This window comes from Aulostomus chinensis, chromosome 10 (genome assembly GCF_037954235.1).
Source record: "Aulostomus chinensis isolate RoL2024-O1b breed Wild chromosome 10, RoL_Achi_v1.0, whole genome shotgun sequence".
Lineage (NCBI taxonomy): Eukaryota > Metazoa > Chordata > Actinopteri > Syngnathiformes > Aulostomidae > Aulostomus > Aulostomus chinensis.
This window is the reverse complement of record NC_141329.1, coordinates 23,666,123-23,691,716: the sequence shown is the minus strand read 5'-3', so window position 1 is coordinate 23,691,716 and position 25,594 is coordinate 23,666,123. Positions and strand designations below refer to the sequence as shown.

At 39.9% G+C, this 25,594-nt stretch overlaps 1 protein-coding gene and 1 long non-coding RNA gene across 5 annotated transcripts in view; one reads left to right on the top strand and one right to left on the bottom strand.

Moving 5' to 3' along the window:
• Positions 1–25,441, top strand: part of LOC147254950 (neurobeachin-like) — a 180,945-nt gene extending 155,504 nt beyond the window's left edge. For 2 of the 4 annotated variants that reach the window (XM_086216541.1, XM_086216539.1), the window contains exons 46-56: positions 2,571–2,723; positions 5,200–5,367; positions 9,790–9,879; positions 10,892–11,084; positions 11,893–11,964; positions 12,051–12,206; positions 12,893–13,063; positions 17,283–17,384; positions 17,705–17,901; positions 19,817–19,968; positions 21,222–25,441. In XM_086216541.1, coding sequence (XP_086072667.1) covers positions 2,571–2,723; positions 5,200–5,367; positions 9,790–9,879; positions 10,892–11,084; positions 11,893–11,964; positions 12,051–12,206; positions 12,893–13,063; positions 17,283–17,384; positions 17,705–17,901; positions 19,817–19,968; positions 21,222–21,312 — 1,545 coding nt within the window. In that variant the 3' untranslated portion in view covers positions 21,313–25,441. Of the gene's footprint in view, positions 1–2,570; positions 2,724–5,199; positions 5,368–9,789; positions 9,880–10,479; positions 10,498–10,891; positions 11,085–11,892; positions 11,965–12,050; positions 12,207–12,892; positions 13,064–17,282; positions 17,385–17,704; positions 17,902–19,816; positions 19,969–21,221 lie in introns of all 4 variants that reach the window. The other 2 variants (XM_086216538.1, XM_086216540.1) reach the window with 2 other exon arrangements.
• LOC147254951 (uncharacterized) lies at positions 5,747–7,082 on the bottom strand. The gene is made up of 3 exons (XR_015118076.1): positions 6,790–7,082; positions 6,231–6,271; positions 5,747–5,855 (listed from the first exon to the last, which is right to left on the bottom strand). It is a non-coding gene; the product is annotated as an uncharacterized LOC147254951 (long non-coding RNA).
• Positions 25,442–25,594: the final 153 nt, after the last annotated feature.

Genomic DNA, 25,594 nt, shown 5'->3' with positions numbered 1-25,594 from the left:
ATATTCAAGACTCTGTTTCATTGACTCGTGTTGTAATAGACGTAAACTATGAGGCAGCGTCCCTACAGAATATTACTATCTTGCCTGTATCTTTTGCAATAATTCATTTCATCTTTGTTTTACAACTCATTTTCATATTAGTAATCTGGCATTGGGATTTAAAGAATAGTTTTCTTCCATGATAAGATACATTTATTTCCATTGTTGCCAGCAGAAAAGCAGCCAAACATTTAAACAGACACATACTGACACCTTGAGAGAGAGGGGAGAATCAGGGGTTAAGGTCAGCTACGGCCCAGTACACCAACCAGGCCATCAGGTGTCTGATTAAAAGGCAGCTTGTTTTTACCAGGGTCTTTCCTTCATTAACCCCAGCCTCCTCCAGCAGTAATGACGACAAGACCGAAGGATGTTGAACCCCTGATGGGGATGACCTCCTAAAAGAGCAAGTCAAATGGAAACAACCCTGAACCGACCAGGCACTCACCTCCTTGACCACCCCATCATTAATGTGCATCCATACCTCTCATTTATTTCTCTAAGTCTGTGTGCACCACTCTGTTACACTGCACCCATTTGTGGATAGACTGTTTTTGGAAACGGTGGGCACACACATGCTTATACACATACTCACATTGTCTGCCACCATGCTGTCTGACGGAATCCAGCAGCACTCCACTGGTGACAGATTCTGACGAACGTGTCATTAAGGTGACACTGTGTAAAGCAATGAAGCCTCGTGTGATTGACTTGTTAGCCCATTACGATGCTGTTGCAGAATTAATGGCTGCCATGGGAGGGTGGCTTGAAAACGGAGCTGGCAGGTTTAACGGCTTGGTGGTGAGTTACAGCAGGAAGTTCATAAAGAGGAAAAAAGCTGAGAAAAAAGTGTGGTTGTGTATGTAGCATAGAGGAATAGCTACTTCGCTCCTTGACTTGTCATTTGCGGAGGGTGAAATGTGACCAACAGCAGACTAGCGATGTTATTGGCCTGTGCCTTGTCATGCTGACTCTCTTCTCAGCCATGAGATTTATGGAGTCCTAAAAGCTCAGTACATTATGAACCTCATAGGCAATATAAAACTCCATGGTACAACTAAATCAGAATCACATCAGAAAAGACTGCAAAATATGCTTTCTACAATCAGTTAAAATATTGTTCAGGTGTAGAAACAGAGCTCATTTAGCTTAGCTTGTGCTTGTGTTTGTAATGAGGACAGAGACAGAAGATCTACATTCCTTGTGTGCATGTGCCTCATTGTGTAGAGGCTTGACTCATTCATTCCCTCTTAGTTTTGCAGTGAGGAGGATAAAGGATCAGACTGGAGACTGCAAAATCAGACTGTACATAATTTAAACTTATTTTCTTACTTAATCTCTTGAACAGGCATAACAGTAGTATTAGCTGGTTTTGTTTCAGCAACTATGATTATAAATCTTCAATTCAGTTCATTTCATTCAATTCATTTAACCATGCTATGAAAGTTAACCTTTATTTAATGTTAAACCTTCTTGTGGTCAGCATGACTGATAAGCCAGGGCCGTAACATCACTTTGTTCCTCTAGAGGCAACAGTGAGTAACTGTAGATGGAACGAATCATGGTTGTTCTCAAATCTTTGTCCAGAGATCTTAACCCTGTGATAGTAGGACACTGTCTCGCCGGAGCTGTGGCTGTGCCTCGGGGCTTCTCCTGAACTCATGCAACCTAAGTTTAGCCTATGCATCAGTCTTCTCCACTTTTTTCTTCTCCAGTATTATCATGTTTTTAAAGATAATAATTTGAAAAGGTTTTAACTGTTTCAAATGAAACAGTAGTTCTATAACTTCTATAAAAAATAACAGTTGATTTTTTATTTTTTTTTTACCAATTGCAACATTATTAACTCCGGATGCAGTGGGGGTTGCAAAATTTTATTTTGGTATAATGGTCACTTGAGTGCGTTCTGAAATTTTTTTTGTTTTCAAAACTTGTCTTGGAGCTAAGTGTTACATTAAGTAGATTATTGAATGCTGTGTTGGACAACTGAAAATAGTATCCAGATATAATGCTTAAGCCTAATAGAAATGGAGTGACAAAGTATACTCCATTTTATATATATATATATATATATATATATATATATATATGCATGTGTCTCTGCTCAAATATATGGAATCCCACCAGGCTTTATTGGGGGGGATTTGGGGTTTCTTACAAACTTATCTTCCACTGGGAGGTCCTGACCCCATCACAAGAGCCCAGAGACCAAGAGGAAAAAAAACCCACAACAGTTCCAGTTTCATTTAACACGCCTAACACCTCTGCCTGGAATAACTGCACTCGCACCTCTCACTGCCTTTTCATGGCCTGCTGTTTAGGTTGTTTGTGTTACCTTTCCCCTTGAATTCTCACTGTATCTCAGTGGAATACAGAGTCTTTTTTTTTACCTCTTTTTTGTGGCTCTGTCTGTAGATATGTTATTTCTCACTCACGGCTGAGTTGTTGGTGGATGATATGTGGAAAATAACTGTAAAAAAATTAGACGTTGTCATGCAGCTGTTCAACATCTCTCTTCATTTGAAACACAGGAGCTGATTCCCGAGTTCTACTACCTCCCTGAGATGTTTGTCAACAGTAACGGCTACCATCTGGGGATGAGGGAGGACAGGACAATTGTTTGTGATGTGAACTTGCCAGCCTGGGCCAAGAAACCCGAGGACTTTGTTAGGATAAACAGGATGGTAAAGTTTAAGCATTTATGTAAAATTCCACATTTCACACTGACATTGGATTAAATGGTAATTCTATTAGCTACTATCTCAGTTTAGGCATTCAGTAACTATTATTGATTAAGGTTAGTTTTATTTAGGTATTTATCTTTTCATCATTTTCTGTTAAGTTGTAGGCATGCTCACACAGGATGGCACATATATCTATTTCTATATTGTGGTGTAATTATGATTTATTTATGTGTGTGTGTGTGTGTGTGTGTGTGTGTGTATATGTATGTGTGTGTGTGTGTGTATGTTTATATATATTAACACATATAATATACTGCACTTAAGGGGATGAAGGCGATCATTCGATGAGCCCCTGCTGTGGAGAAGAAGAAAAGGGGAATCCTTCCTTCGATTGAGAAGCTATGAATAAATTAGTTCCTCGCTCATATTCCTAAGCTTCCCATGCATTAATGTCTCCTTGTTGTATGCATGAAGCCTCTAATGAAATGTACCGCTCAATGCAAACACTGCCTGAGCTCAGTAAAGTCACAAAAGGGCAGGAGTGAGGGCAAGTTTGCCCTATAGTGTTTCATTTTGTAATGTTGGGCCTCATCACTTGGCAGTATACAGGGCCCTTTCTGTCTACATGTGTGCAAATGTATGTATGCACACATTTAATACAGACACCGCATCGACATGTGACCCTCAGCTCCCAACTCCCAGAAGGTTTCAGGAGAACACAGAGACAGAAATGGAGCTCCAACCCACACCCTGACATCAGGAAAAAGCTCTTCTTGCTTTGATTTCAAGTGACTCTACCTGAATAAAAGAGACACAAAAATAACACATTATCCCCAGAGAGAATAAGCTGAACCAATATATGTGCGTCATTATAAAAAAACCAACATATTTCTCATAAAATGCTTGATTGAAAATAAAACTCTGTTTTTAACAGCTAACCTAAAGCTGCACACTTGTTACTACGGCAACTTAAAAGAAAAGAAAAAACTTAAGTACTCAGACTCACAGTCTGTACATTGATACCAGTAATCTGTAAGAAAAAAATACTTTCCTCGCCAATTTCTCCGAAACGACCTTAAAAGCAGAGAATGGAATAGAATGCAGTTTATATTTAACATCAAAATTATTGAGTATTTCTCCATTATCCTTAAACTTTTAATTATGACTTGATTAGTGGGCTCCTCCCTAAAAACCAGAGCTTCTCCAATACAGAAAATGTTTACTGCATGTTTCCTATCCTGAGGTGAGGGGCCACTCTGGTTTTGGACCAGAGGTAGTGGGAACACACTTGACCTTTTCAGTTGGAGTGACAGAGCTGAGCTAGTCTTATGGAAGTGACCTTTTCCCCATGCTCTACCAACGCTGCCTGGTCAAGGTCTGTCTGGCTTGTACACCGGCCCAGAGAGGGGGTTGAGGTGGAGATCTAGGAGGGAAGAGAGAAAGGAGAGGCTGCAAGTTATTACAGGCATGTCTGCATCTCCAAAACAAGGGGGCTGGATGCCTGAAAAAAGAACAACTGAGGATATCTTCTTGCTGTTGAGGGATACTTGTGTGATGTTGCCTTGCATTATTACAGAATTCATACACCCAGAAAATCATGGTCCTCTGCATCCAGTTTTTGTCTTTCTTTTGTTCTATTCCTTGGCAAGCCCACACTTTTGCTTTCTCTATTATTTCATTTCTGTCAGTGACTCTGCCTCTCTCTCTCTCTTTCTCTCCCTCTATTTCCCTTCTCTTTCTCCCTCCCTCCCTCCCTCTCTCTTCCTCCCACTTCCCATTTTTGCATGTGCCACTTTCAATTGTAGTGATATGCCCTGTGGCAAACTCTGCCTCCGTGTGCTTGAGCAGGCTTTGTTGGTAATGGCTGTTATTCCTGAAGCTAGGGGAGGAGTAGAAATTCCTCTTGCAAAGCAGTACACCAGCATGCATGGGAATTATAATTGTACTGTATTGTGCAACAATACATAAAGCCTCTTTTGCACAGTTTCCTTAGATATAGAATTATCAGCCCTTAATCTAATCTGGAATCTCTCACACCCCCGCAAGAGTTTTTGTGTCTGTTTTCACTCTCACAAGTAATTCATCAGTGTTGCTAATGCAGGTGTTTTAAACTAAAGTGAATTAATGTTAGTATCAACTGTTTTGTTGCTCTCCAAAGACAGTCAATCAATCTTAAGAGTGGACAGAGAAATGTGAAATTGATTTAATTTTAATTAGCATCTTTGTGCATATTTCTTCCTGTTGAGGACAATATGTTAAATACTTTATTTTATAGTATGCTAGTTTTTTTTCCCTTTACAGCACTCTTTTTGATAGGTTTCCTGATGTAATATCCTGATAGGTCATCAGTGTACAGTCTGTATTGTGTTGTGCTCACTGCTGTGTGAAAGTACAATTTGTGTTGTGTCTTTTTATCCATGTGCTTTGCACTGATGGTATGCCTCTCACCTCTAATTGCCCTGTACTCCTCTGACAGGCCCTGGAAAGCGAGTTTGTGTCATGTCAGCTGCATCAGTGGATTGACCTTATTTTCGGATACAAGCAGCGAGGCCCGGAGGCGGTGCGTGCCCTCAACGTCTTTCACTACCTGACTTACGAGGGCTCCGTCAACCTGGACAGTATCACTGACCCTTTGCTCAGAGAGGTAAGGCACACACGCACACATTGCCATGGTGACCAAACCCCTCCTCCCTCTCTCTTAGTCACCATAGCCACAACTTCCTCTTCCTTTGTCCTGGCATCTACTGGGACATGCGTGTGACAATTAATTATTGTGTCGTGCAAATATAACCGTGACAGAACTGAGCAGAGATTCACCATTTCATAATGACCTTTTCCGCACGTTCATAAATTATCTGGTTCTGAATATTTGGCATGCGCCTTGTCTTAATCAGATCAATGTATTTGACTGAGGCCTTTGATCAATTACAGAGGTCACTCAGTCAATAGATGAGGGGATGAATCCTCTTGTTCTCAGGTAATTAATTGAATATCTATGAGCTCAAGCATACTACTTGTGAATAGCTTAATTGTGTGGAGGCAAAAGGGGACCAGAGACTGTAGCAGCTGGTATGCATTGTGGTACTTTCCAGGGTGAGCTCGTCTCTCTCTGTGATATCCACCATCTGCTGTCTGCAAAACAAGTCATTTATATACTGTCACTTCCAGGGGCACCTTTATTTATCAAGTGAGAATTATGTAAATCACCTGCACAAAAATTGGTTGATCTAAATACCAGACAGAATTGTAAAAAGGTTTGGTTTCATCATTTTTGGGATTTTTTTTCTATTTTTTGTTTGTTTGTAATAATTTGCATCAGTTTGACGTAGCTGTCTTCCACAGTGCTATTGTTGTACAGTGCTGACAGCACTGTTGCAGATGTTGAAGACTTTGACTCAAACTCCCTAATTGTATCTCGTGCATGTGTTCAATAACAAACAGAAAAGAAAACTGGCTCAGCTAATTGCAGCTGATATGATGAACACTAATTAAGACATGATTTCATACCTTCACTCATGTTTGTCATTCCAGATGGAATCCCCTTCTTTCTGTAACAAAGTGTAACGTTTTATTTTTAAAGCACATGCAATAAGTTCTCGAAGTGTCCTGAAAAGTCATCATCAAACATAAATGTTTGAACTGTTCAGTTGCAAAATCAGAGATTCTGATTTTGTTCACCAATGTGTTGCAACTGTAAAACTTGGATGTCTGACTGGTTAGTTGATGTGGTTGATACTATCAGCCATTATTTTCCTTTTAAACATATACTGTCTGTAAATGTCTGTCTGTAAACTGCCCCAAAAATCCTGTGACGTTCGGGCCCTAGTTTACAGTTAGATTACAACTGTCTGTACTATGCTCTGCAATGAAATAATTTGATTTAAATCAAAAAATGTCCTTTCCAGTCAACAGAAATATTCTGGTAATGCTGTAGGTGATTTCCAGCTAAATTCATTGTACCATTATTCCCATTACTATTTACTACTCCTCTTCCATATAAACAAACTGTGAGTTGCCTGACAATGAGGTGGTGCATGGAAAGTTGCCCAGTAAGTGTCTCACTAACCTGCTGAAATGTAACGACTGACTCCAGGGTATTGATTCATTCTGAGTATGACAGGTGAAACTGCAGATCTGGTATTAGTCACAATAATTAAGGCATTTGAAATGTCAAGAAATTAGAGGTCATGAGAGACAGTTTTCATCCATGTGTCAAACGGAAGTAATGACACCTCTGACATGCAGCCGGGCTTCTGGTTGAGGGCAAAGTGACAGCTCTACTGGGCACACTGCCGGAACAGCAGTCCTTTGCTGTGATTCTTCTCCTGACAGCTTTCTCTTATGGAAAAACATGACAGCAACCCCTTGATTCAGACCCTGTGGTGTCACTCAGAAGTAAACAGACAAATTATTCATCAGTGGGACTCTATTCCTCCTCAGCTGCACCTCCCGCCCCATATATGTTGGATTGACAAAGACAATAGAGTGTGCTGTGGCTAGCCAATGAATGACTGTTATGAAGCTGACATATTTAAATAGATTTCACCTTGATATTCTTATGGAGTTGGGACACAAGCATTTTAATGCGTAACCTTAAGGATGACAAACTCCTTCATGTTTGTCATATATCATATCAGATTCAGCATGCATTATCTGTGATGATAGCTAAATTAAAGCCAGTCACTAAATGTTGGACACATTGTGGGAGACAATTCTGCTCCAACATACGGTCGTACCAAACAACTTCTAAGTTGTCACTCTAGAAACACCCTTGGGCAATTCTTTGTTTATACTTAAGGATTAAATTAAGTCTAGAGGAGCTTGTCTTAAATAAATTCCTATTGGCATGTAAAGATTTGGCAGTCATGGTGTCACATGAGAGAGTAAGCCATAACAAAATTAAGATTAGGAAAAGTACTTCTATAAATGGTTTGTTTGTATGGATCTGGGTGTGCCAGTATGGTTTCTACAATGTTTTGATGTTTTTATAATCTGTTGAAATACCTTTAAAGCTTCTTAATGAAAGCAATTTGCTGTCTTTAATGTACCATATCTGTCAAAAGGTGAAAGGTGAAGTAGTTTTATATTTGTAGTTGCCACTGCTGGATCTTGGGTGTCATGACTCAGCATGATCCCACGCTGCTTAACAGGTCAACACAAGGCCATGTCTGCATTCTGTCTGACAGAGCTGTTGTGTTGCTGCATTGCATGAATGCACTGGAGGATGCTGCTGGGGGTGGGGTGGGGGGGATCATCCTCCAAAAAAATCTGTCACCAGTTTGGGATCCAAGAAGCAGATAGAGTGTTGTAACCACTCACCTCTAAAGCCTTTTGCTCATGCCAAAATCTGACGTGAACAAAGTCAGAGCCAAAGACACAGTGTGTTATGATGGACGTTTGGTGCTCAACCATGCAAGGCAGGTATTGCTTGGAGGGGAGATCATCCAGATGGCTTCGGCAGTTAAGTGTCACTTATCAGCAAAAAAGCAGAGCTTGAAGTGACTTAAGTTAATGAACTGCCTGTTAAAGGCTTTCCATCTCAGTCTTAGATAGAGGTGAGTTTCTGACATACATCCGAGAGGATTAGTAGTAAAGCGCCTAAGAGATATCGACATGTTTTGATCATCAAGTGAAAGAGCATGTTCTTGAGGTAACCTTCAACAACACAAATCCTGTTCTGACTAATGTCAACAACAACGCACACACACACACACACACACACACACACACACACACAAATAACACAAAAATCTTCCCCTTAACTGTTGGGTCACTACAGAATGAGGCAGCCCAGTTTCACTGGTAATAGCAAGAAATATGGTGATGCTTTCCACATGGCCCTCTCAGCCTTTCTGATCTTGGTATCAAGTTTCTTTATTTGAACAGCCATAGTGACCCTCACCCTGAACCTAACCTTAAATAGCCATAATGTCAGCTGCTTATTACTTAACAGACTGCATTGTAAAGAAATACTGAGTAACACTTAATGGTTGCCAAATGTACCGACTCACATGAAACTTCCACCGCATTGCGACAGCGCTCACCCGTGTGGACAGCGCTATGTGAGATAGGAAGTGACCAGGGGGTGTTGGAGGCGACTGTTTGGCTTGCAGGTGGCCTGTCCTAATCCAGTATCACCTCCAAACTTCCCCTGTTACATCTCCCACTGTGGCATGTGCTACCCAATGGGTCTTTCTGATAGTAAGTCGTGTGTACAGGCGGAGGAAAATGAGGGCTAGTCACCCAGGCAGTCAGAAGGGCGGGCGAAAGGCTGAGCGATGTATGTTCCATTGTGCACAGTGGCATTGACGGACGTCTACAAGCTCCCCTCTGATGGTGGAAGTGGCGCCAGTCACATCAATCATTCCAACTGTGGAGTGCCCCACTTACAGTCATGCTCAGCAACTTACAGTTTTTTTTTCCTTTCTCACTGGCAGCAAAGGAGATCTTTTGTCTCTGTAAATGGAAGTAATAGTCTAATAATAGTAAAGGTTTGATTCTTCTGGTTGTGATGTTTTTTTCCCTGAAGGTGTGACTTGTGCTGTTTTTGTTTTTTTCTTCTCCAAAACATCCAGACTCATAGCTCATACTCCATAAATCATTCCTCATCAAGGTACACTCACCTAAATCACCCTGTGTACTTTTTCCCTCCTCATCAGTGTATGTGTGTGCATGCATGTGCTTTTTCCTCTTTGTTCCAAGCACAATAACATCTAAAAGCAGGCCGGCCTGCTGCAGTCCTAGCTGGATGTCACTCCAGGTTAACATTTGTGCAGTGGGGGCCCCTGCGCTTGGAAATGGGAATGGTTAACCGAAGCATGTTAATAGGAAAAGGCTTGTCTCTTCCATACTAACACTTGGATGACTCTGCAGGCTGAAGAGGGGGGAGGGCGAGCACCCAGGCAGATTGGGAGTGCACCCCTTTCCCTTTACCTCCCCCCTTCCTCAGAGGCACGGCTGAGTTAGGATTTGCTTGCATTGTCAAGTAACGCATTGACCCATCACTTTGATGCATATTGATTGTGACAGCCGCTCTCTCGCTCCTTCTCCCCTCTCTCTCCCGCAGGCCACAGAGGCACAGATCCAGAGCTTTGGACAGACGCCATCTCAGTTGCTTATTGAGCCACATCCTCCACGCAGCTCCGCCATGCACCTGGTGAGAGCAACGAGCATACTGGGAAAATTCTCTGCACCTCTGGTGTGTGTAAAAGAGGTGGTGTGGACCTGTGCGAGCCTGTATTGCGTGTGTGTGTTTGTTGGTCTGTGTTTGCGGTTAGACAAAAACAGAGATCATCCCCTTGATTTCTATATATTTCTTTTAATACAGCTTTTTATAACAAAAGGTACATTTTTTTCAGGAGTCTTGCCTCATGTAGGTCACAGACCTGCAATAAAGCAATACATTTTCACTGCCAGTTGTCTTCCTGCTGCCAGTGTGGTGTAAAGGGAAGAGTGCTCCCTACTGGCCAAGTAGCTCCCCTCCTCTGCCATAAGCTGCTCTTCCCAGTCTAATCCATGTAATAGCCAGTCTAGCCCTCATTATCCTCACATGGTTCTCTCTGTACAAGAAACTTCAGACAGATCCCTGTTAGACCCTTTGGTTCCATTTTTACTTTTGCAACACATATGTTTTCTTCAACTTTTGTCAAAAATATTTAAAATTCAATACAAGGTGAAAAAGAGCTATACCTAGTTCCAAACTGTCAGAATCACTATCTTCTCCATTGCCTTTACTCTTGCTACACATGTTGCAAAGGTGGAGCTGAATTTCAAGGTGGGAAAGGGAACACATTTTCAAAAGCAGAAATCCTGCATTGTCTTTTTGTACATTTTTTGTGAACCAAACTGAATATTTCTGAAACGTGTCATCTGTGCACCATCTCATACAAGTGTCATCATAGTTTTCCATGTGTCACCCTTGTCTGACGACTCCCTTGTTTGACTGTTGGGTGGGGGTCAATGCATGGGGCTGTCCTTTTTGTCTGTACCTAGTTTGGCATCCAACCACCACACTAACTACCTACATTCTTTTCTGCCATCTTTTTATACCTCTTTTCATTTTCTACATCCTGATCCCCTGTTCCCTTTGCTCGTCCTATCCCTACGGCTCCCTCCATCACACCTGTCCATCCTTCTCCACCTTCCCTCTTCTCTCTTCTACTCAATAGTGTTTCCTTCCACAGAGTCCTCTCATGTTCAAGGACCAGATGCAGCAAGATGTCATTATGGTGTTGAAGTTTCCATCTAATTCTCCAGTAACACATGTGGCTGCTAACACCCTGCCACATCTGAACATCCCTGCTGTGGTCACAGTCACCTGCAGTCGCCTATTTGCTGTCAACCGATGGCACAATACTGTTGGTGAGTGAAGGTCAACAAAAATAGCAGGTGATATGTTCAAGCATACACACGTGTTCTTGTATAGAATGTCTGCCATGTCATATACACTACCTACCACAGCAGAGGCACAGTAAAATCAATTCATCTCCATCACACACAAACCTGCGCATAATAGAGCTGTGGCCAGCTGGCTACGTGAGAGGCTAGCACCTCCCAGGTAAGTGGCCAAGAGTGTTTCCACATGTTCCTTCTCAGACATGTGTGAACAACATTACCCACAGTGCCCCTCCCAGAGAATCAGCCTCACCTTAGGGTCAGAGGGTTGAAGCAATGGTTACTAGGAAATTAGGCCGCAACTGCGCCACATTCTCCTCACACGTCCCCATCTGTCAGTGTGGAAACACAGTGAGCTCAGGACCAAAGAGTCTGCACTGTGTGGCTAATGAACCCAGCTGTTTCACCCTTGCCATCCTGTCGGAGAGGAGGGAAATGTGGTTTGGCTTTTAAGAATAATGACGATAATACAGCCTCCATATTTTAAGGCACATTGCCGTTTCAAAACTGACTCCAGATTCTCTCTCTCTTGCTCTCTGTCTCTCTCTCTCTCGCTCTCTCTCACACGGAAAAAATGTCTCCATTCTGTTTGACACCATGAAAAAGAAAAACAAAAGCCCAGTGAGACAGATGGGAATCTTTCTGATGGCCATCCAATACTTCAATCTACTGGAAGAGATTTTGAATTAACTTGGGTTCTGAAAAGATATTTGAGTGTGTGCAGTGGTTAGAAATAGCCTCAATGATTCATCTTATGTACCCTGCCTGAATTCAGGTCTCCGAGGAGCACCAGGCTACTCCCTTGAACAGGCACATCATCTACCCATAGAGATGGATTCTCTGATCGGTAAGACCTATTATCATACAACCAAAAGTCTTTTACTTCTAGGCTGAGTGTTGCATGCATTGATACATGTTCTGTGTGTTTTACAGCTAACAATACTGGAAGCAACAAGCGTCAGATCACAGACCTGGTGGACCAAAGCATCCAAATCACCACACACTGTTTCGTTGTGACAGCTGACAACCGCTACATCCTGGTGTGTGGCTTTTGGGACAAGAGCTTTCGTGTGTACTCCTCTGAGACAGGTGGGTTACAGTGTAAACTCTATTTCCTATAGAGGTGTGCACTGGTGTGCGGAGGACTGAGCTCTAAGATGAGAATGATAAAGTGCTGTTGCTGCTCACTCCTGTCATGCCTTTTTGAAAAAAAAAATGACATTACTATAATACATTACAATACAGATACCTTCAAAATATTTTTTTCCAAGTTCTCTTATATCATCTAAAAATGTACAAGCAATTATAATTTCACCACAAATGCACATACAGTGATTCACCCTCCCAAGACGACTCTGTGGGGTCACAAGAAGATTGAAAGAATAAGAAAAATAGCGTTTTGTGTTTATTTTCCCTCTTATTTCATCTCTTATGAAATACTTGATACTGTCAACTGATCAGGCCTCCAAGAATCCTCAAATCACATTAAACTAAAAAAAGAAAATCCCTCTTGTGCGTTGGTGTGCACCACTTTTTTCTCTCTAAGACCTATCATGAGAACTGCAGTATACTGTATTTCATTTGATTTTAAGCCATTAGGAAAGGAACCCCTTAAACCTTTGGAAACAGTTACAGAAGTATAAAGATGTAGCCTTTTACTACAGACAGTGGGTATGTGACAGTACTTCTTGAAATTGTTTTTTTTTTTCTGTTTCACATTTCAGAATTATCTGACTGCCATCAGTAAAACCATGTATGTGCATTACCCTGTTTAGGCAAACTCACGCAGATCGTTTTTGGCCACTGGGACGTGGTGACATGTCTGGCCAGGTCAGAGTCATACATCGGAGGTGACTGCTACATCGTCTCTGGATCAAGAGATGCTACACTTCTTCTGTGGTACTGGAGTGGGAGGCACCATATCATTGGTGACAACCCCATTAACTGTGAGTAAAAGTACATCAGAGTGTCTCGCATAAACCACACACATGTAAGTACAGTATATCCCTGCGAACAAAGTAAAAAAGTATCTTGTTTAGCATTTAATTTATTAAAAAAAGAGTGTAAATCTCAGTCATCATGATAATGTACTCATGTGGATGTAGACACCTGGATAATTAATCAAATGCATTTTCTGCACCACAAATCATTTCAGTGGAAGAATAACATACAGAACAAAAACTACTGATAGGAAAACAGTATCAAAGGCTTTCAACTTTGTAAGTCTAGAGCAGAAAACCTTAGCAGAGGTAAAAAAAAATGAATAAAAAAAATGGTCAGACTACAAACGAGAAGCAAAAAGTGGGTTGTCAAAACCTGAAGACAGACAGGAATTGCATGGTTTTTAACATTCTGGCACTATAAAGAACAGTCCTTGGAAGGGTAAAGTGGTTCATGAGCCAACTAGCATCTTAAGCTACATTGTGAAAACTAAAATCTTGCCAATTGTATTTGTCTATTGTCTTGTCCAAAAATCTCATTTCACCTAATATAAGACAGAACCCATCAATAAATAACATCTCAGTATTGCATTAGCAAAAAAAAAAATAAATAAAATAAAATATATATATATATATAAAATAGGTGTGTGCTCGTGTGTATGTTTGTGTGAGCGTGTACACATATATACTGTTTATGCTCACTCTATATGTATATACACACACACATACAGTATATATATATATATATATATATATATATACACACACACACACACACACACACACACTACAAGTCAAAAGTTTGGACACACTTCTCATTCAATGTTTTTTCTTCATTTTTAAACTTTCTACATAATAGATATATGTCATCAAATATTTGAAGCAAGATGTATGGAATTACTTAAAATAACTGTAAATGTGTTTAATATTTTAGAGTCCTCAAAACAGCCACCTTTTGCTTTGTTGACAGCACTGCAAACCCTTGGCCTTCTCTCATTGAGGGTCATGATGTCATCACCTGAAATGTTTTTCACCTCACAGGTTTGCCTTGTCAGGGTTCATTTGTGGAATTTCTTGCCTTCTTAATGGGGTTGGGACCATCAGTTGTGTTGTGCAGAAGTCAGGTTGGTACACAGCTGACAGCCTTATTTGACAACTGTTAGAATTCATATTATGGCAAGAACCAATCAGCTGAGTAAAGAGAAATGACAGTCCATCATTACTTTAAGAACTGAAGGTCAGTCAGCTCAGAAAATTGCAAAAACTTTGAATGTGTCCCCAAGTGCAGTCGCAAAAGCCATCAAGCTCGATGCCAAAACTGGCTCACACGAGGACTGGCCCAGGAAAGGAAGACCTAGAGTGTCCTCTGCTGCTGAGGATAAGTTCATCGGAGTCACCAGCCTTAGAAATCACAAGTTAGCAGCACCTCAGATTAGAGCCCAGATAAATGCCACACAGAGTTCTGGTAGCAGACACATCTCTACATGAACTTTTCAGAGGAGACTGCGCCAATCAGGCCTTTATGGTTGAATAGCTGCTCAAAAATCACTAATGAGGAAAAGCAACAAGCAGAAGAGATTTGTTTGTGGCGAGAAACAAAGGAGTGGACATCAGACCAGTGGAAATCTGTGCTTTGGTCTGATGAGTCCAAATTTGAGATCTTGGTTCAACTCGCTGTGTCTTTGTGTGACACAGAAAAGGTGAATGGATGGTCTCTACATGTATGGTTCCCACTGTGAAGCATGGAGGAGGAGGTGTGATGGTGTGGGGGGGCTTTGCTGGTGACAGTGTTGGGGATTTATTCAAAATTGAAAGGATTCTGAACCAGCATGGCTACCACAGCATCTTGCAGCGACATGCCATCCCATCCGGTTTGCGTTTAGTTGGACATTCATTTATTTTTCAACAGGACAACAACCCCAAATAAACCTCCAGGCTGTATAAGGGCTATTTGACCAAGAAGAAGAGTCATGGAGTGCTGCACCAGATGACCTGGCCTCCACGGTCACCTGACCTAAACCCAGTCGAGATGTTATTTCACACTTTTTTGTTTACTACATAATCCCATGTGTGTTCATTTATAGTTTTGATGCTTCCAGTGAGAATCTACAGTGTAAGTAGGCACGAAAATAAAGAGAAACCCATTTAACCAATAAATAAGAAGGTTTGTTCAAACTTTTGACTACATATATATATATATATATATATATATATATATATAAACTCCTATCTCCTTTTTTAAATTCTTTCTTATATGAGAAGAAAAAGTCTCCTTTTGTTACAAAATTTTATCCATCGTTTGTGCAGATATTATTGTTTATAAATACATTCCCCTGTGTTTTCAATTGTCACAGATTCGAGGAGCTCTGGATTAGTTGTGAGTTTTCTCTAATTAACTTCACTGAGGCTCTGACAGTTAATTAAGAATTTCAGCTTGGTTGCCTCCAATTAGCAAGGGGCAATAGCAATTGTGTTAATGCGGCAGGAAAACAGTATCCCCATGCTATTCAAGCTACTAGTGCTTACAAAGCATCTTCAATAGAGTAAAAAGAAAGAGAGGCATATTAACTAAAAAAAAAACCTATACTTTTGAGTAAGATCAGTCAATTTGGTTATCACTGGAAGCAACAGAGCTTTGTCTGAGAATGGACAGAGCTAAAAATATGGGACAGAAGCTGCTGGACCGTGGGTTGTTAGATAAAAGACAGATATTTGCAAGGATCTGCAGGGATAAAACACTGCAACCTTCTCATATTTGCACATTGGAAGTTCTCAAATTGATATTGTGTGATGTTTATTCTCATCCATATTGACTTCTTGAATGAATTGCCTTTTCAGCAAGACCTAGTCTGGTGATTTGATCTTTTTCATAATGAAGGTTGAAGGTTGTATGAATTTGTAGAGGCAGCCCACCCCTTATCCATCAGAATTGGCATGCACAAGAAATTGATTTCATCTTCACCCAAAAAGGTTGAATGTGTCTTAAATGTGTATTATTTAAATAATGTCCAGCTCAATCATGGCCCTTCCTCTCAGACTCAGCCCATCAGGCTGGTGGAAGGGGATATGTTCACTGAGTAATTGTGGTGGCAGACTCCAGCTCATCCCAAGGGCTCACAGAGGGTGGAGGGTACGCAGCACTGGGTGATTGAATCTTTTGTCGGGTAGGTGAGCTGCACAAGCTCCCTTTTCCCCCTGGAGGTTTTTTCTGACACTTGTCCTATTCAGCCCCCACAGCAATGTGTGTTGGGACTGACAGCACTGCTCAGGTCCTGGTCTCTATGGGACTATGCTACATCGATCACAGTCCAGCGCACTGACTGGACCACTACAGATGTAGAGACAATATCCCGAACAAGAAATGAGGTGGGAGGAGGGTAGGGGAGGAGAGGTTTGACACATGTCCACATCATCTGGATGTGACTGTCACCTAAGTGGATTATAAAACTCTCACAAAATTTGCAGAACTCTTTAAGTCCTGTAATTAGACACCAACAGCCACACTTTTTGGTAGCTGAAAGGTGGTACTCTTACCGATGAATTATTTTGTATTTTGGATGACATCAGTTTTTTTTCAATCCAATCTACACTGCTTGATTTAAACGTGAACATTTTTTTATAGTTCATGTAAATTATGCACACTGTCTCTGATTATATTTTAGGTTGCATTTGCCCTATATTGCAATAGTTGGTGTATCATATTCATGATTGCATCATTTCGTGTTGAATTTTAGAGCTGAACCCTCTGTGAGGCACTTGAAATAAATAAATAAATAAATAAATAAATGGCCCCCAGCAGTACTAAGGAGGAATTATGAGAATTAATGCCTGTTTACGTGTTGGTGAAAGACTTCAGAAAGACTATCGTTTCTATTTATGACAGTCTTGGAGGTCATCTCTTGGTGCCATGAAACTCCCCTCACTAACCTCTCCCCTGGCCATCATCAATCATGTGACACATTGGATAGAATCAAGTGGGCTGGCTGCAATGATTGTGCAATCCTTACATTATCATGACAATTTAAAGGGACCTCCCTTTGAGCAGATGGATATTATGATCATTGTGCTTTTGTGTATATGATTTGATTAACTTGTGAAATTTATGGTTTACGTAGACCATTGCACAAAACTAAACATTCACATGCTATTATTTTCGGATTTTTTCGTTTACATTTTTTCAGACAACCTTTAGTCAATTGATGATATTGTGTTTATGTCATTTTAGGTGACTACCCTGCACCACGGGCAGTTCTAACAGGTCATGACCAGGAAGTGGTGTGTGTATCAGTCTGTGCAGAGCTTGGTCTGGTCATCAGTGGAGCCAAAGGTCATTGTGCTTTGCTGTGCCTCCTATATGTCTTTAATATCAGAGTGAATTGAGTAACAAGGCATAATTTTAGATTCTACACGTAAGTTAGTTTTGACATTCAGGAAAATCTTAGTACGCACTGCTCTTACGGATAGGTTTTCATTTGATGTATTCATGCCTCAAATAGGGTCATAAATTTAAAATAAAACAGGCAACATTGCGGGATGCCAATCCACCTCTGAGCATTCTGAGTAATGTTATTGCAAGAATTTATAGATACAGCATTATTTTTTTGGTATAAATAAGTCATTCGCATTATCTGTGTCTGTATTTGGCAGAGGGTCCATGTCTTGTCCACACTATTACCGGGGACCTGCTGCGAGCTCTGGAGGGCCCAGATCACTATCATTGTCCACGACTCATCACAGTGTCCAGTGAGGGCCACTGCATCATCTACTATGAGAGGGGCCGTTTCTGCAACTTCAGCATCAATGGAAAACTGCTGGCACAGATGGAAGTCAATGATTCCACCAGGGTAGGCTGGACACCAACCTGGTTTGAGGAAGTTATAGTTCGACATTTCATTTTGAACTTGGCGTTTTCCAATTTGATATGAACATGATGCTCGTGGTTTATGAGTGCTTATATACGGGGCTTCCTCTTGCTTAGTAGTACTCAAGATTCTTTACAGTGTTGCTTCATTTGCCCATTAACACACTGATGGAAGAGGCTACCATGTAAGGCTCCAACTGGCTCATCAGGAGCAAGTAAAGCCTCGACAACAGTCTCTGGAGAATTGAGCCAGTGACCCTCTGATTACCAGACAGCACTCTACCTCCTCAACTGGTTATTTATATTTCATAGCTGCATAAATAAGAAATTAACTACAAACAAGCTCCACAGTGTCTTGTCAAAAATACAATTAGAGAACCAATAAAAAGAGCAATGAGTGTTTTTGTTCAAGTACTTAACATAGTTGAGAATGGATCGGAGTACAGTTCAAGGGTTGATTGACTATGGTTTAATAGATCTATTAAACTTCAGCTAGATGTCTGTTTCCCCACTGCACAGAACTGTCTTTTCTAATTAAGTAGGACAAATGTGCCTTGAATCTGTATTTTTTAACAGCCAGAAGTTGGAAATGTCATAGGAGTGTAGACCGATAGCCCAGCTGAGATGCAGTGGCTTTTTAATGTGACAAGATACCTGTCAAGGTACACTTGTACAATCTAATGTGGTCCAATACAACTTCAGTAGTGTTTAACCGGACTATATTATTTTGAGACATATTTCTAATTATTTGGTCGCTTCATTCAAATACATGATCGAGGCAGAATATTACCTCCCATGATCATGCATTCCAATCTGTCACAGCTTACATGATACGCTACCTCATCCATCAACTGAAAGTAGAATATTTAATTTCTGACACTGCCAACGAAAACCTAAATATTGTAAGCTTCTTTATTGTAGAGTTCATGGCAGAGTTGTTGAATTGTATTACAGTGTATAGTACCAAATGCATTTCTTACTATTTATTACACCTCGATAAAACAAATGCAGCACAAAAAAGAGCTGCATAAATCCTCCCATTGTGACGATTTCAGTTTTCAATTTTTAAGATTTATATTGCTCTCTTCTGTCACTCTCAGATTCAATAAAAAGTGAACACGATGATTTACGGCAGGGCTGGTATGCATCAGTTTTTGTCAATGTCTGTTTAATAAAAGTGTGTGCATTTACAGCCGCTATGTGCAGTCTCTCATACTGCGTTCCCCTCATCATTGTTAGCAATCACAATTTGTGAGTCATGTTTTGGTCTTTATACTTCTGCCAAGGAGTTAATGTGATCTCCTTTCTGTTAGTTTTTAAGGTAACTCAAAAACAAACAAAAATTGAAATTCAATTTGGGGAAAAACTATATTACAAGCAATAAGTAACATTAGTTAGTGAATTGTAGATGTTCATTTCAGGTAAGTATGCTCTCTCTTTGTGCTTTCTAGTTTGTTTGTTTTTTGCCAGCAGGTACAGCAGGTGATTGTTGCCACAGAAACTATTTTTATAGTTACAGGTTAACCTCTGGGTAGGATGACTATTTTTATAAGCTCAAAATAAGTTATTTTATTTGGGAAACTCAACTTCCATGTGGCTAATCTAAGAACAAAATATAGGCTGGTCCAACCTTACAGACCTGTTTATAGTGTCTTTATTAAAATGACCCCTAATTACTGTATACTGTTAGTTGCTATAACCTATTTCAAATACATAGTCAACCCAAAGAGCACATTGATGCTTCAAGTTATTCTAATATTTTATGTCTGCTAAAACAAATAATTTCTATTAATTATTGGTTACCATTTCCCAATGACTTGCTGCTACTACTACAAGACAAACTGCCTAGTAGGAACGCAAAGGTAACATGTGATGTGACCCCTCTGTTCCTCCTGTAGGCTATTCTCCTGAGCAATGATGGCCACAATCTGGTGACAGGTGGGGACAACGGCGTGGTCGAGGTATGGCAGGCATGTGATTTCAAACAGCTGTACATCTACCCTGGCTGTGACGCTGGCATCCGAGCCATGGACCTATCACATGATCAAAGGTCAGAGCAGGTTTCCTGTACTGAATCTATATTGTGTCTACACAGAATACTTAAAAAAGAGCATTTACATTTAAGAGTAGGAAGACGTGACAACTCCTTTATTTGTGTATTTATACTTTTTTCTGGCAGCCATATATGATTCGCTGTGGGTTCATGCTCAAATGGAAACGTTCCCTCATGTGTAAGCTATTGTGTGTAGGTTTTAGGTGTAAGCCATGTCCCCTATTTGTGTCATAGTTGTCAGCATGTATTTGAGTTCATATAAGATCCACTTCCTTTAAGTAGAATTTACAAAAATTCAGACGGATCTTCATAGAATGCACCAGTATTTTACATAGACCACAGCATGCATACACACAAATGTATCAGCAGGTTAGTTAGTAGGATGTTTTTGTTTTCTGCATTGTGTCAGGAGTCATATAATAGGTGCCTTGATGTGGTGCACAGGCAGCGTTGTGCTCCAGGGCTGTAAGCCTGACGTCAGCATCTGACCCTCACAGTCAAGAGAGTTTAGAGTGTCTGAACATTAAAGCTGCACTCCATGAATACAGGCCATATTGCCCTTGGCCCTTTTCTGTCCTCTCTGAAACAGAGGCTTGCTTCTTTAACTAATTGTCTTTGCACCATGATGATTTAATGCAGAACCTGGTGACCGTAAAATGCAAAAATCCCAAATTGTTACCAAATAAAAAATAAAGTTATTATTTGTAAATACCACCTGCTTTAATTTAAGTAATCTAATTACAACTCTTTACAAATCACCTCAGGCAAGTGTTTTAAGAGCCAGTAAATAAAGTCTTTCCATAAGAAGATAGCATAAGGTGCTAAAAGTGTGTCCTGCTCTGTAGAACCATTTACAGTGGGATTTTTTGCTGCAGCTCTGTTCATTGTGCATGAGCATGTATGCCCTCGGGGTGTTGCGCTATAAGATGACCCTGTGAAATCAGCTGCTTTTCCTACATACCAGCCAGCCATGGACATAAGGGCAGAAGGGGTGCAGATCATCACAGGGTCTACTTGAGTTGTCAGAAGAACTCGTTAATTTATGGTCACACCCTCTGATGACCTCCTCCCCTCCTGCACTCAGCAGTACAGTCATTTTAACAAACGGCTCACATGGATGGAAATAATTTACAACAATGCTCACATCCTCATACATCTTGCTACATGTGTATTCTTCACACACTACACAATAAAGACAGAAACAGTATGTGGGATGTCATGTTACTTATTGTGGTTTTGTGGCCCTTTAGGACTCTGATCACTGGCATGGCTTCTGGAAGCATTGTTGCATTTAACATTGACTTCAACCGGTGGCACTATGAGCATCAAAACAGATACTGAGGAGAGTGAGAGGCTGAATTCATGCAGCAGAAGTGCTGAAGGTAAGATGGACACCTACCAACCAGTGACCATAGTTGTGCCGCAGAAGATCTGCAGAGCATGGCGAAAACCCAGCAAGCAGGGAGAACATTAGCATGGTGAAGCCAATAAACAATAAGGGTTGGTACAATACATGTCTTCAACTGGCCACTGAGATGAACTTTTTAGCTGTTGCTGCACAATCGTGACACGTTTTTCATCGGTTTCCATGTCTTACTTGAACAACAGCTGAAACATTTCACCAACTGTGTCATTCAAGTTCTGGTTAAGGAGGTTGAGATCATTCTTAAGTGACAACAGTTAAGTTAATGAAACATACTTAGTGTAAGCCTGTAAGTTCCTCTTTCAAACTGTGAAATTTGAGAAAAATAAATGAAGAATATTTATAAAACATTTGTATGGCAGATATATCATGCAAAACACTTTTATAAAAAAAAAATCTGTATATATGGACAGTGTAAAGTGTTTGTTCTGTGTAAAGGCTGAGGGAGATTTAATTGCTGTCTGATTGTACATCATGTTGTTACCATCATTTATACACAGGGCTCCATATTGCTTTTATGCTGATTCACTTTAAATCAATCAATACCTAATTTCTGAAACTGGGAGCAACATTGACATTGACATTGGGAACGAGAGAATAACTTAAGAGAGGAAGTGCAAGAGTGTCACTGCTGCAGCTTGTTCAAGTCACCATGAGTCAGAGCAATGTTGAGCTGAAACTGGTTAAAACATGATGCACACGTGACTTTGTTAACCTGTTAACTCTTTCAGTATGAGGAAAAACCTACTCACACATACTCATTCAAACAAATTGATAATGCTAATGCAATATTACATCAAAGCCCTTCATGAGGAACGCAATGTTCAGTTTTTTATTGATCCTATTTTAAAGTTGAATTAGATTAATGGTCAAAGTCAGATTTGAATGTAATGAATCTGTAATTGAGCATAGAACACAAACTATGAACAGTTCAAATGAATAACATCAGATCAAGTAGCCTCCTCTGTTTCACCTCACTTATGTCCTTTCCATCACAGTTCTCATGCCTCTGTTGGTCATCTGTGAATGCAGCTCTCACAGAGTTGTGACTTTTCAAGTGCTCTCACTTGTCACAGCTCAAAGCGGACCTTAACTGTGCACACAGAGCCATATCACGAGGATGACTTTCCCCCTCACAGCTACTATTCTGTGTTCTTGTATCACATGCAAGTGTGAGCCTACAGATGGGTCCGTTGTCAAGATGTTGGTGAGAGTAAGAGCAGGAGCACGGCTTAGTAAATCCATCCGCTTCACACAACTATACAGTGACATCAGATTTTACCCATTTGAAATTGTAAAAACAATTAAAAAATCAATAAGTAGAGGCCATTGTTGAAATTGTGGTGGTCTGCCACTGATAAATCATTGTAGTAAACACTGGGGTCTTTGTTCAGTTTTTACGCAAATGAAAACACATTTTCCATATGCATGCTGTAGCTTGGTCAGACTATCTGGAAATGTCTAGCAGAGGAAACAAGCAGATTCAAAACCGATACCAGATCTGCGGCATTGAAGGAGTCATGAATTTGCTGAAATTGGTTCGAGAAATACATTACCCAGATACTGTATTTTTTTTCAAGTATTGACAAATAGGTGTGTCCTGTGCTCATCAGTGTATTTTTTTCACTTCCACATCACATTTTTGCATTGTGTGCTTCGTGACTAGAGACTGAGAATTCAGAGCTATCCTTGCATACTTAAAAACAATGTTATAAGCTTGTTAGCCAGTTTTGTGCCAGTCAACTGTTACATATTGCAGGAGCAGGTGTTGAGAGCTTGTTGGAGGAATGAAAGTGATATCATTTCCCTTATTCACATGTTTATGTGCCATCGAAATGTTACTGAAACTGTTATATTGAGTGAAAGACACAAAAATATGTGTGTAATATTCAAGATTTAAACTAAACGCCAAGTAATATGTCAGGTATAGATAAATGCATAGAGTGCTGCTTCGGCAATACAAACAGCACTGAGCGCATTCGAGGAGCTTAGCAGGATTAAGTGACACCTATTAAAAATTCAAGTTTCTGTACGTGAGTGGTCCAAGAACATACTCGCAGGTGAAAGTAATTGTTCTTTCCTCTCTGCTCTGTTCCAACTCCTCACATGCTCTGACAGTGTTGTACTCTACAGCCTCTCTTTCCTGTACCGAAGTAGAGTAATTAAGTGTCACTTAATGAAGAATTTCTCTCCCGCATACAAATGTGTTGTTTCAGTTTAAACAGGAACCTGATTTCCAGGATAACAGGCTATACATGGAACATTTTTTAAACATATTTACACAGTCGTATGGAATTTGAAAAAAAACAAAACAAAAACATTAACCAGTTCTCTTTGAAAGTAATGGTTGTGCCAAACCTCAAATTATCCCTTCATCCTCCAATACTACAAAAAAAAAAATCAACAGGTTGCCATTTATGCACCAATACTGTCATCTAGTGGGCATAAAGGTTAACAGCGCATACTATACTGCATACAAGCTTAGTTTTTTAACAACAGAAAGCTACCATAAATCTTTATTTCTTAATCCAACCCAGATCATTTCTTAACTTCAGTTTATGCTATTTTGGTTGAGTGGAGTATTGTTTTCTCTCTCTCTCTCTCTCTCTCTCTCTCTCTCTCTCTCTCTCTCTCTCTCTCTCTCTCTCATATGCAATAATTGTATGTGGGATTTCCCCTCAGAGGCAGATGAAGTGGTTACCACTATGTGAAAAGGTCTAACTGTATGTGTCACCAAGATATTTTCTTTTATCCTAAGTCATTAAAGTGACTGTGTTTTGACCCAACCTGCCTTCAGTAGCAAGCAGTGCTCAACATAGACTGAACAAAAGAGATGAAGCTGGAGAGGAGAGAGGGGTGAGTCAGACTGAGATTTCTACAGAATTCCAGATACTGGTTCAAGTTGGAACAGTGCCCAAATATTCAAGATGTTTAATTTCAGGCACAAATTGGTTATTGGTACATGTTGGTAATTCGATTAGTTTGTCTCATTGTTATCCACAGTTTTTACAAATGTGTCAAAAACACAAAATTCTAATTTGTTAATTTGTTGTGTTTTAAGGTCAATATTGAAAATTTATTGAATTCAGTGTGCGCTTTGTCCTCTGTGAAATATTTGTTTGTTTATGATCGTCAACAAAAAGGATAAGCAATGGTGATATTTCCATTATTTGAAATTGCTTGCAAGGCATTATGAATGAATTTCAATCAAAGATGAATTTGGTACAGCTTTGTTTAATTCAATCCAATTCACAGCCATAGTATAAACTGTAGTATTCCATGAATGTCAAAAGTTTGAACTGTTTGTGTATGTGGTAGAGTTGTGAGACATTTTGTAAAATGAAGTGTCATTTTAATTCTTATGACACTCTACAGTTGTTGGTACTGTAAACATTAATAGTTACACTTGTGTACCTGGCTTTGTCATTTTGCTTGTTTTTGCACAAAATGTTTGTCCATATTTAAAGTGTGAATTCATTCAACACTGGTAATTGGGAAAAGACTCAGTGGGAAAAAGAGACATTTTCATTCATTTGGCTAGAAAATGATAACATTTGAATTAAATAAAAAAAAACAGGTAACATCGATTATGATCGTTTTTTTGTGATCAGAGAGGTATTGTCTCTGTATTTAATTTAAGAAGCTGAGAGCGAGTCACTGTGAGATAACAGTGAAAAAAAATATGCAAATAGATGTTGAGTTTGGAGGATGGACTTGTAGCAGGGTTATTAAACACCACCCTAAACTGAATATTTGCATGCTGTAAGCTAGTGAAAGCAATTGTTTTCTCCCTAGTTTTTTTTTTTAATAATTACAAATGTTAAAAAAAATTGTTAATATTTAGCAGTGCATATATTTTAAGGTAAATTATGTTTATTGATAGTTTTTCCAGCTGTTTTTGGAAGAATGAAGCACATGCCATAATGTTTATGATGACGCACATTTTCATTTTGTTTTCTTAATAAACCTGAATGATCCTCAAGTGTTTGAGGTACTTCTTATCTTTATTTTATTCATGCAATTGTATGTAGTCTTGCGGGCTTGAGAGGAGGCTTCAAAACATTCATGCGTCTTAAAATAGTGTGAAAATACCTCTCTAAATAAATGCTATAATTGGTAACAAAGTAAATTTTGTTTGGCTATACTGCCATCTGCTGTCTGGATTTGTTGCAGCTGTGTTTTACTCACTGAATCATTCAG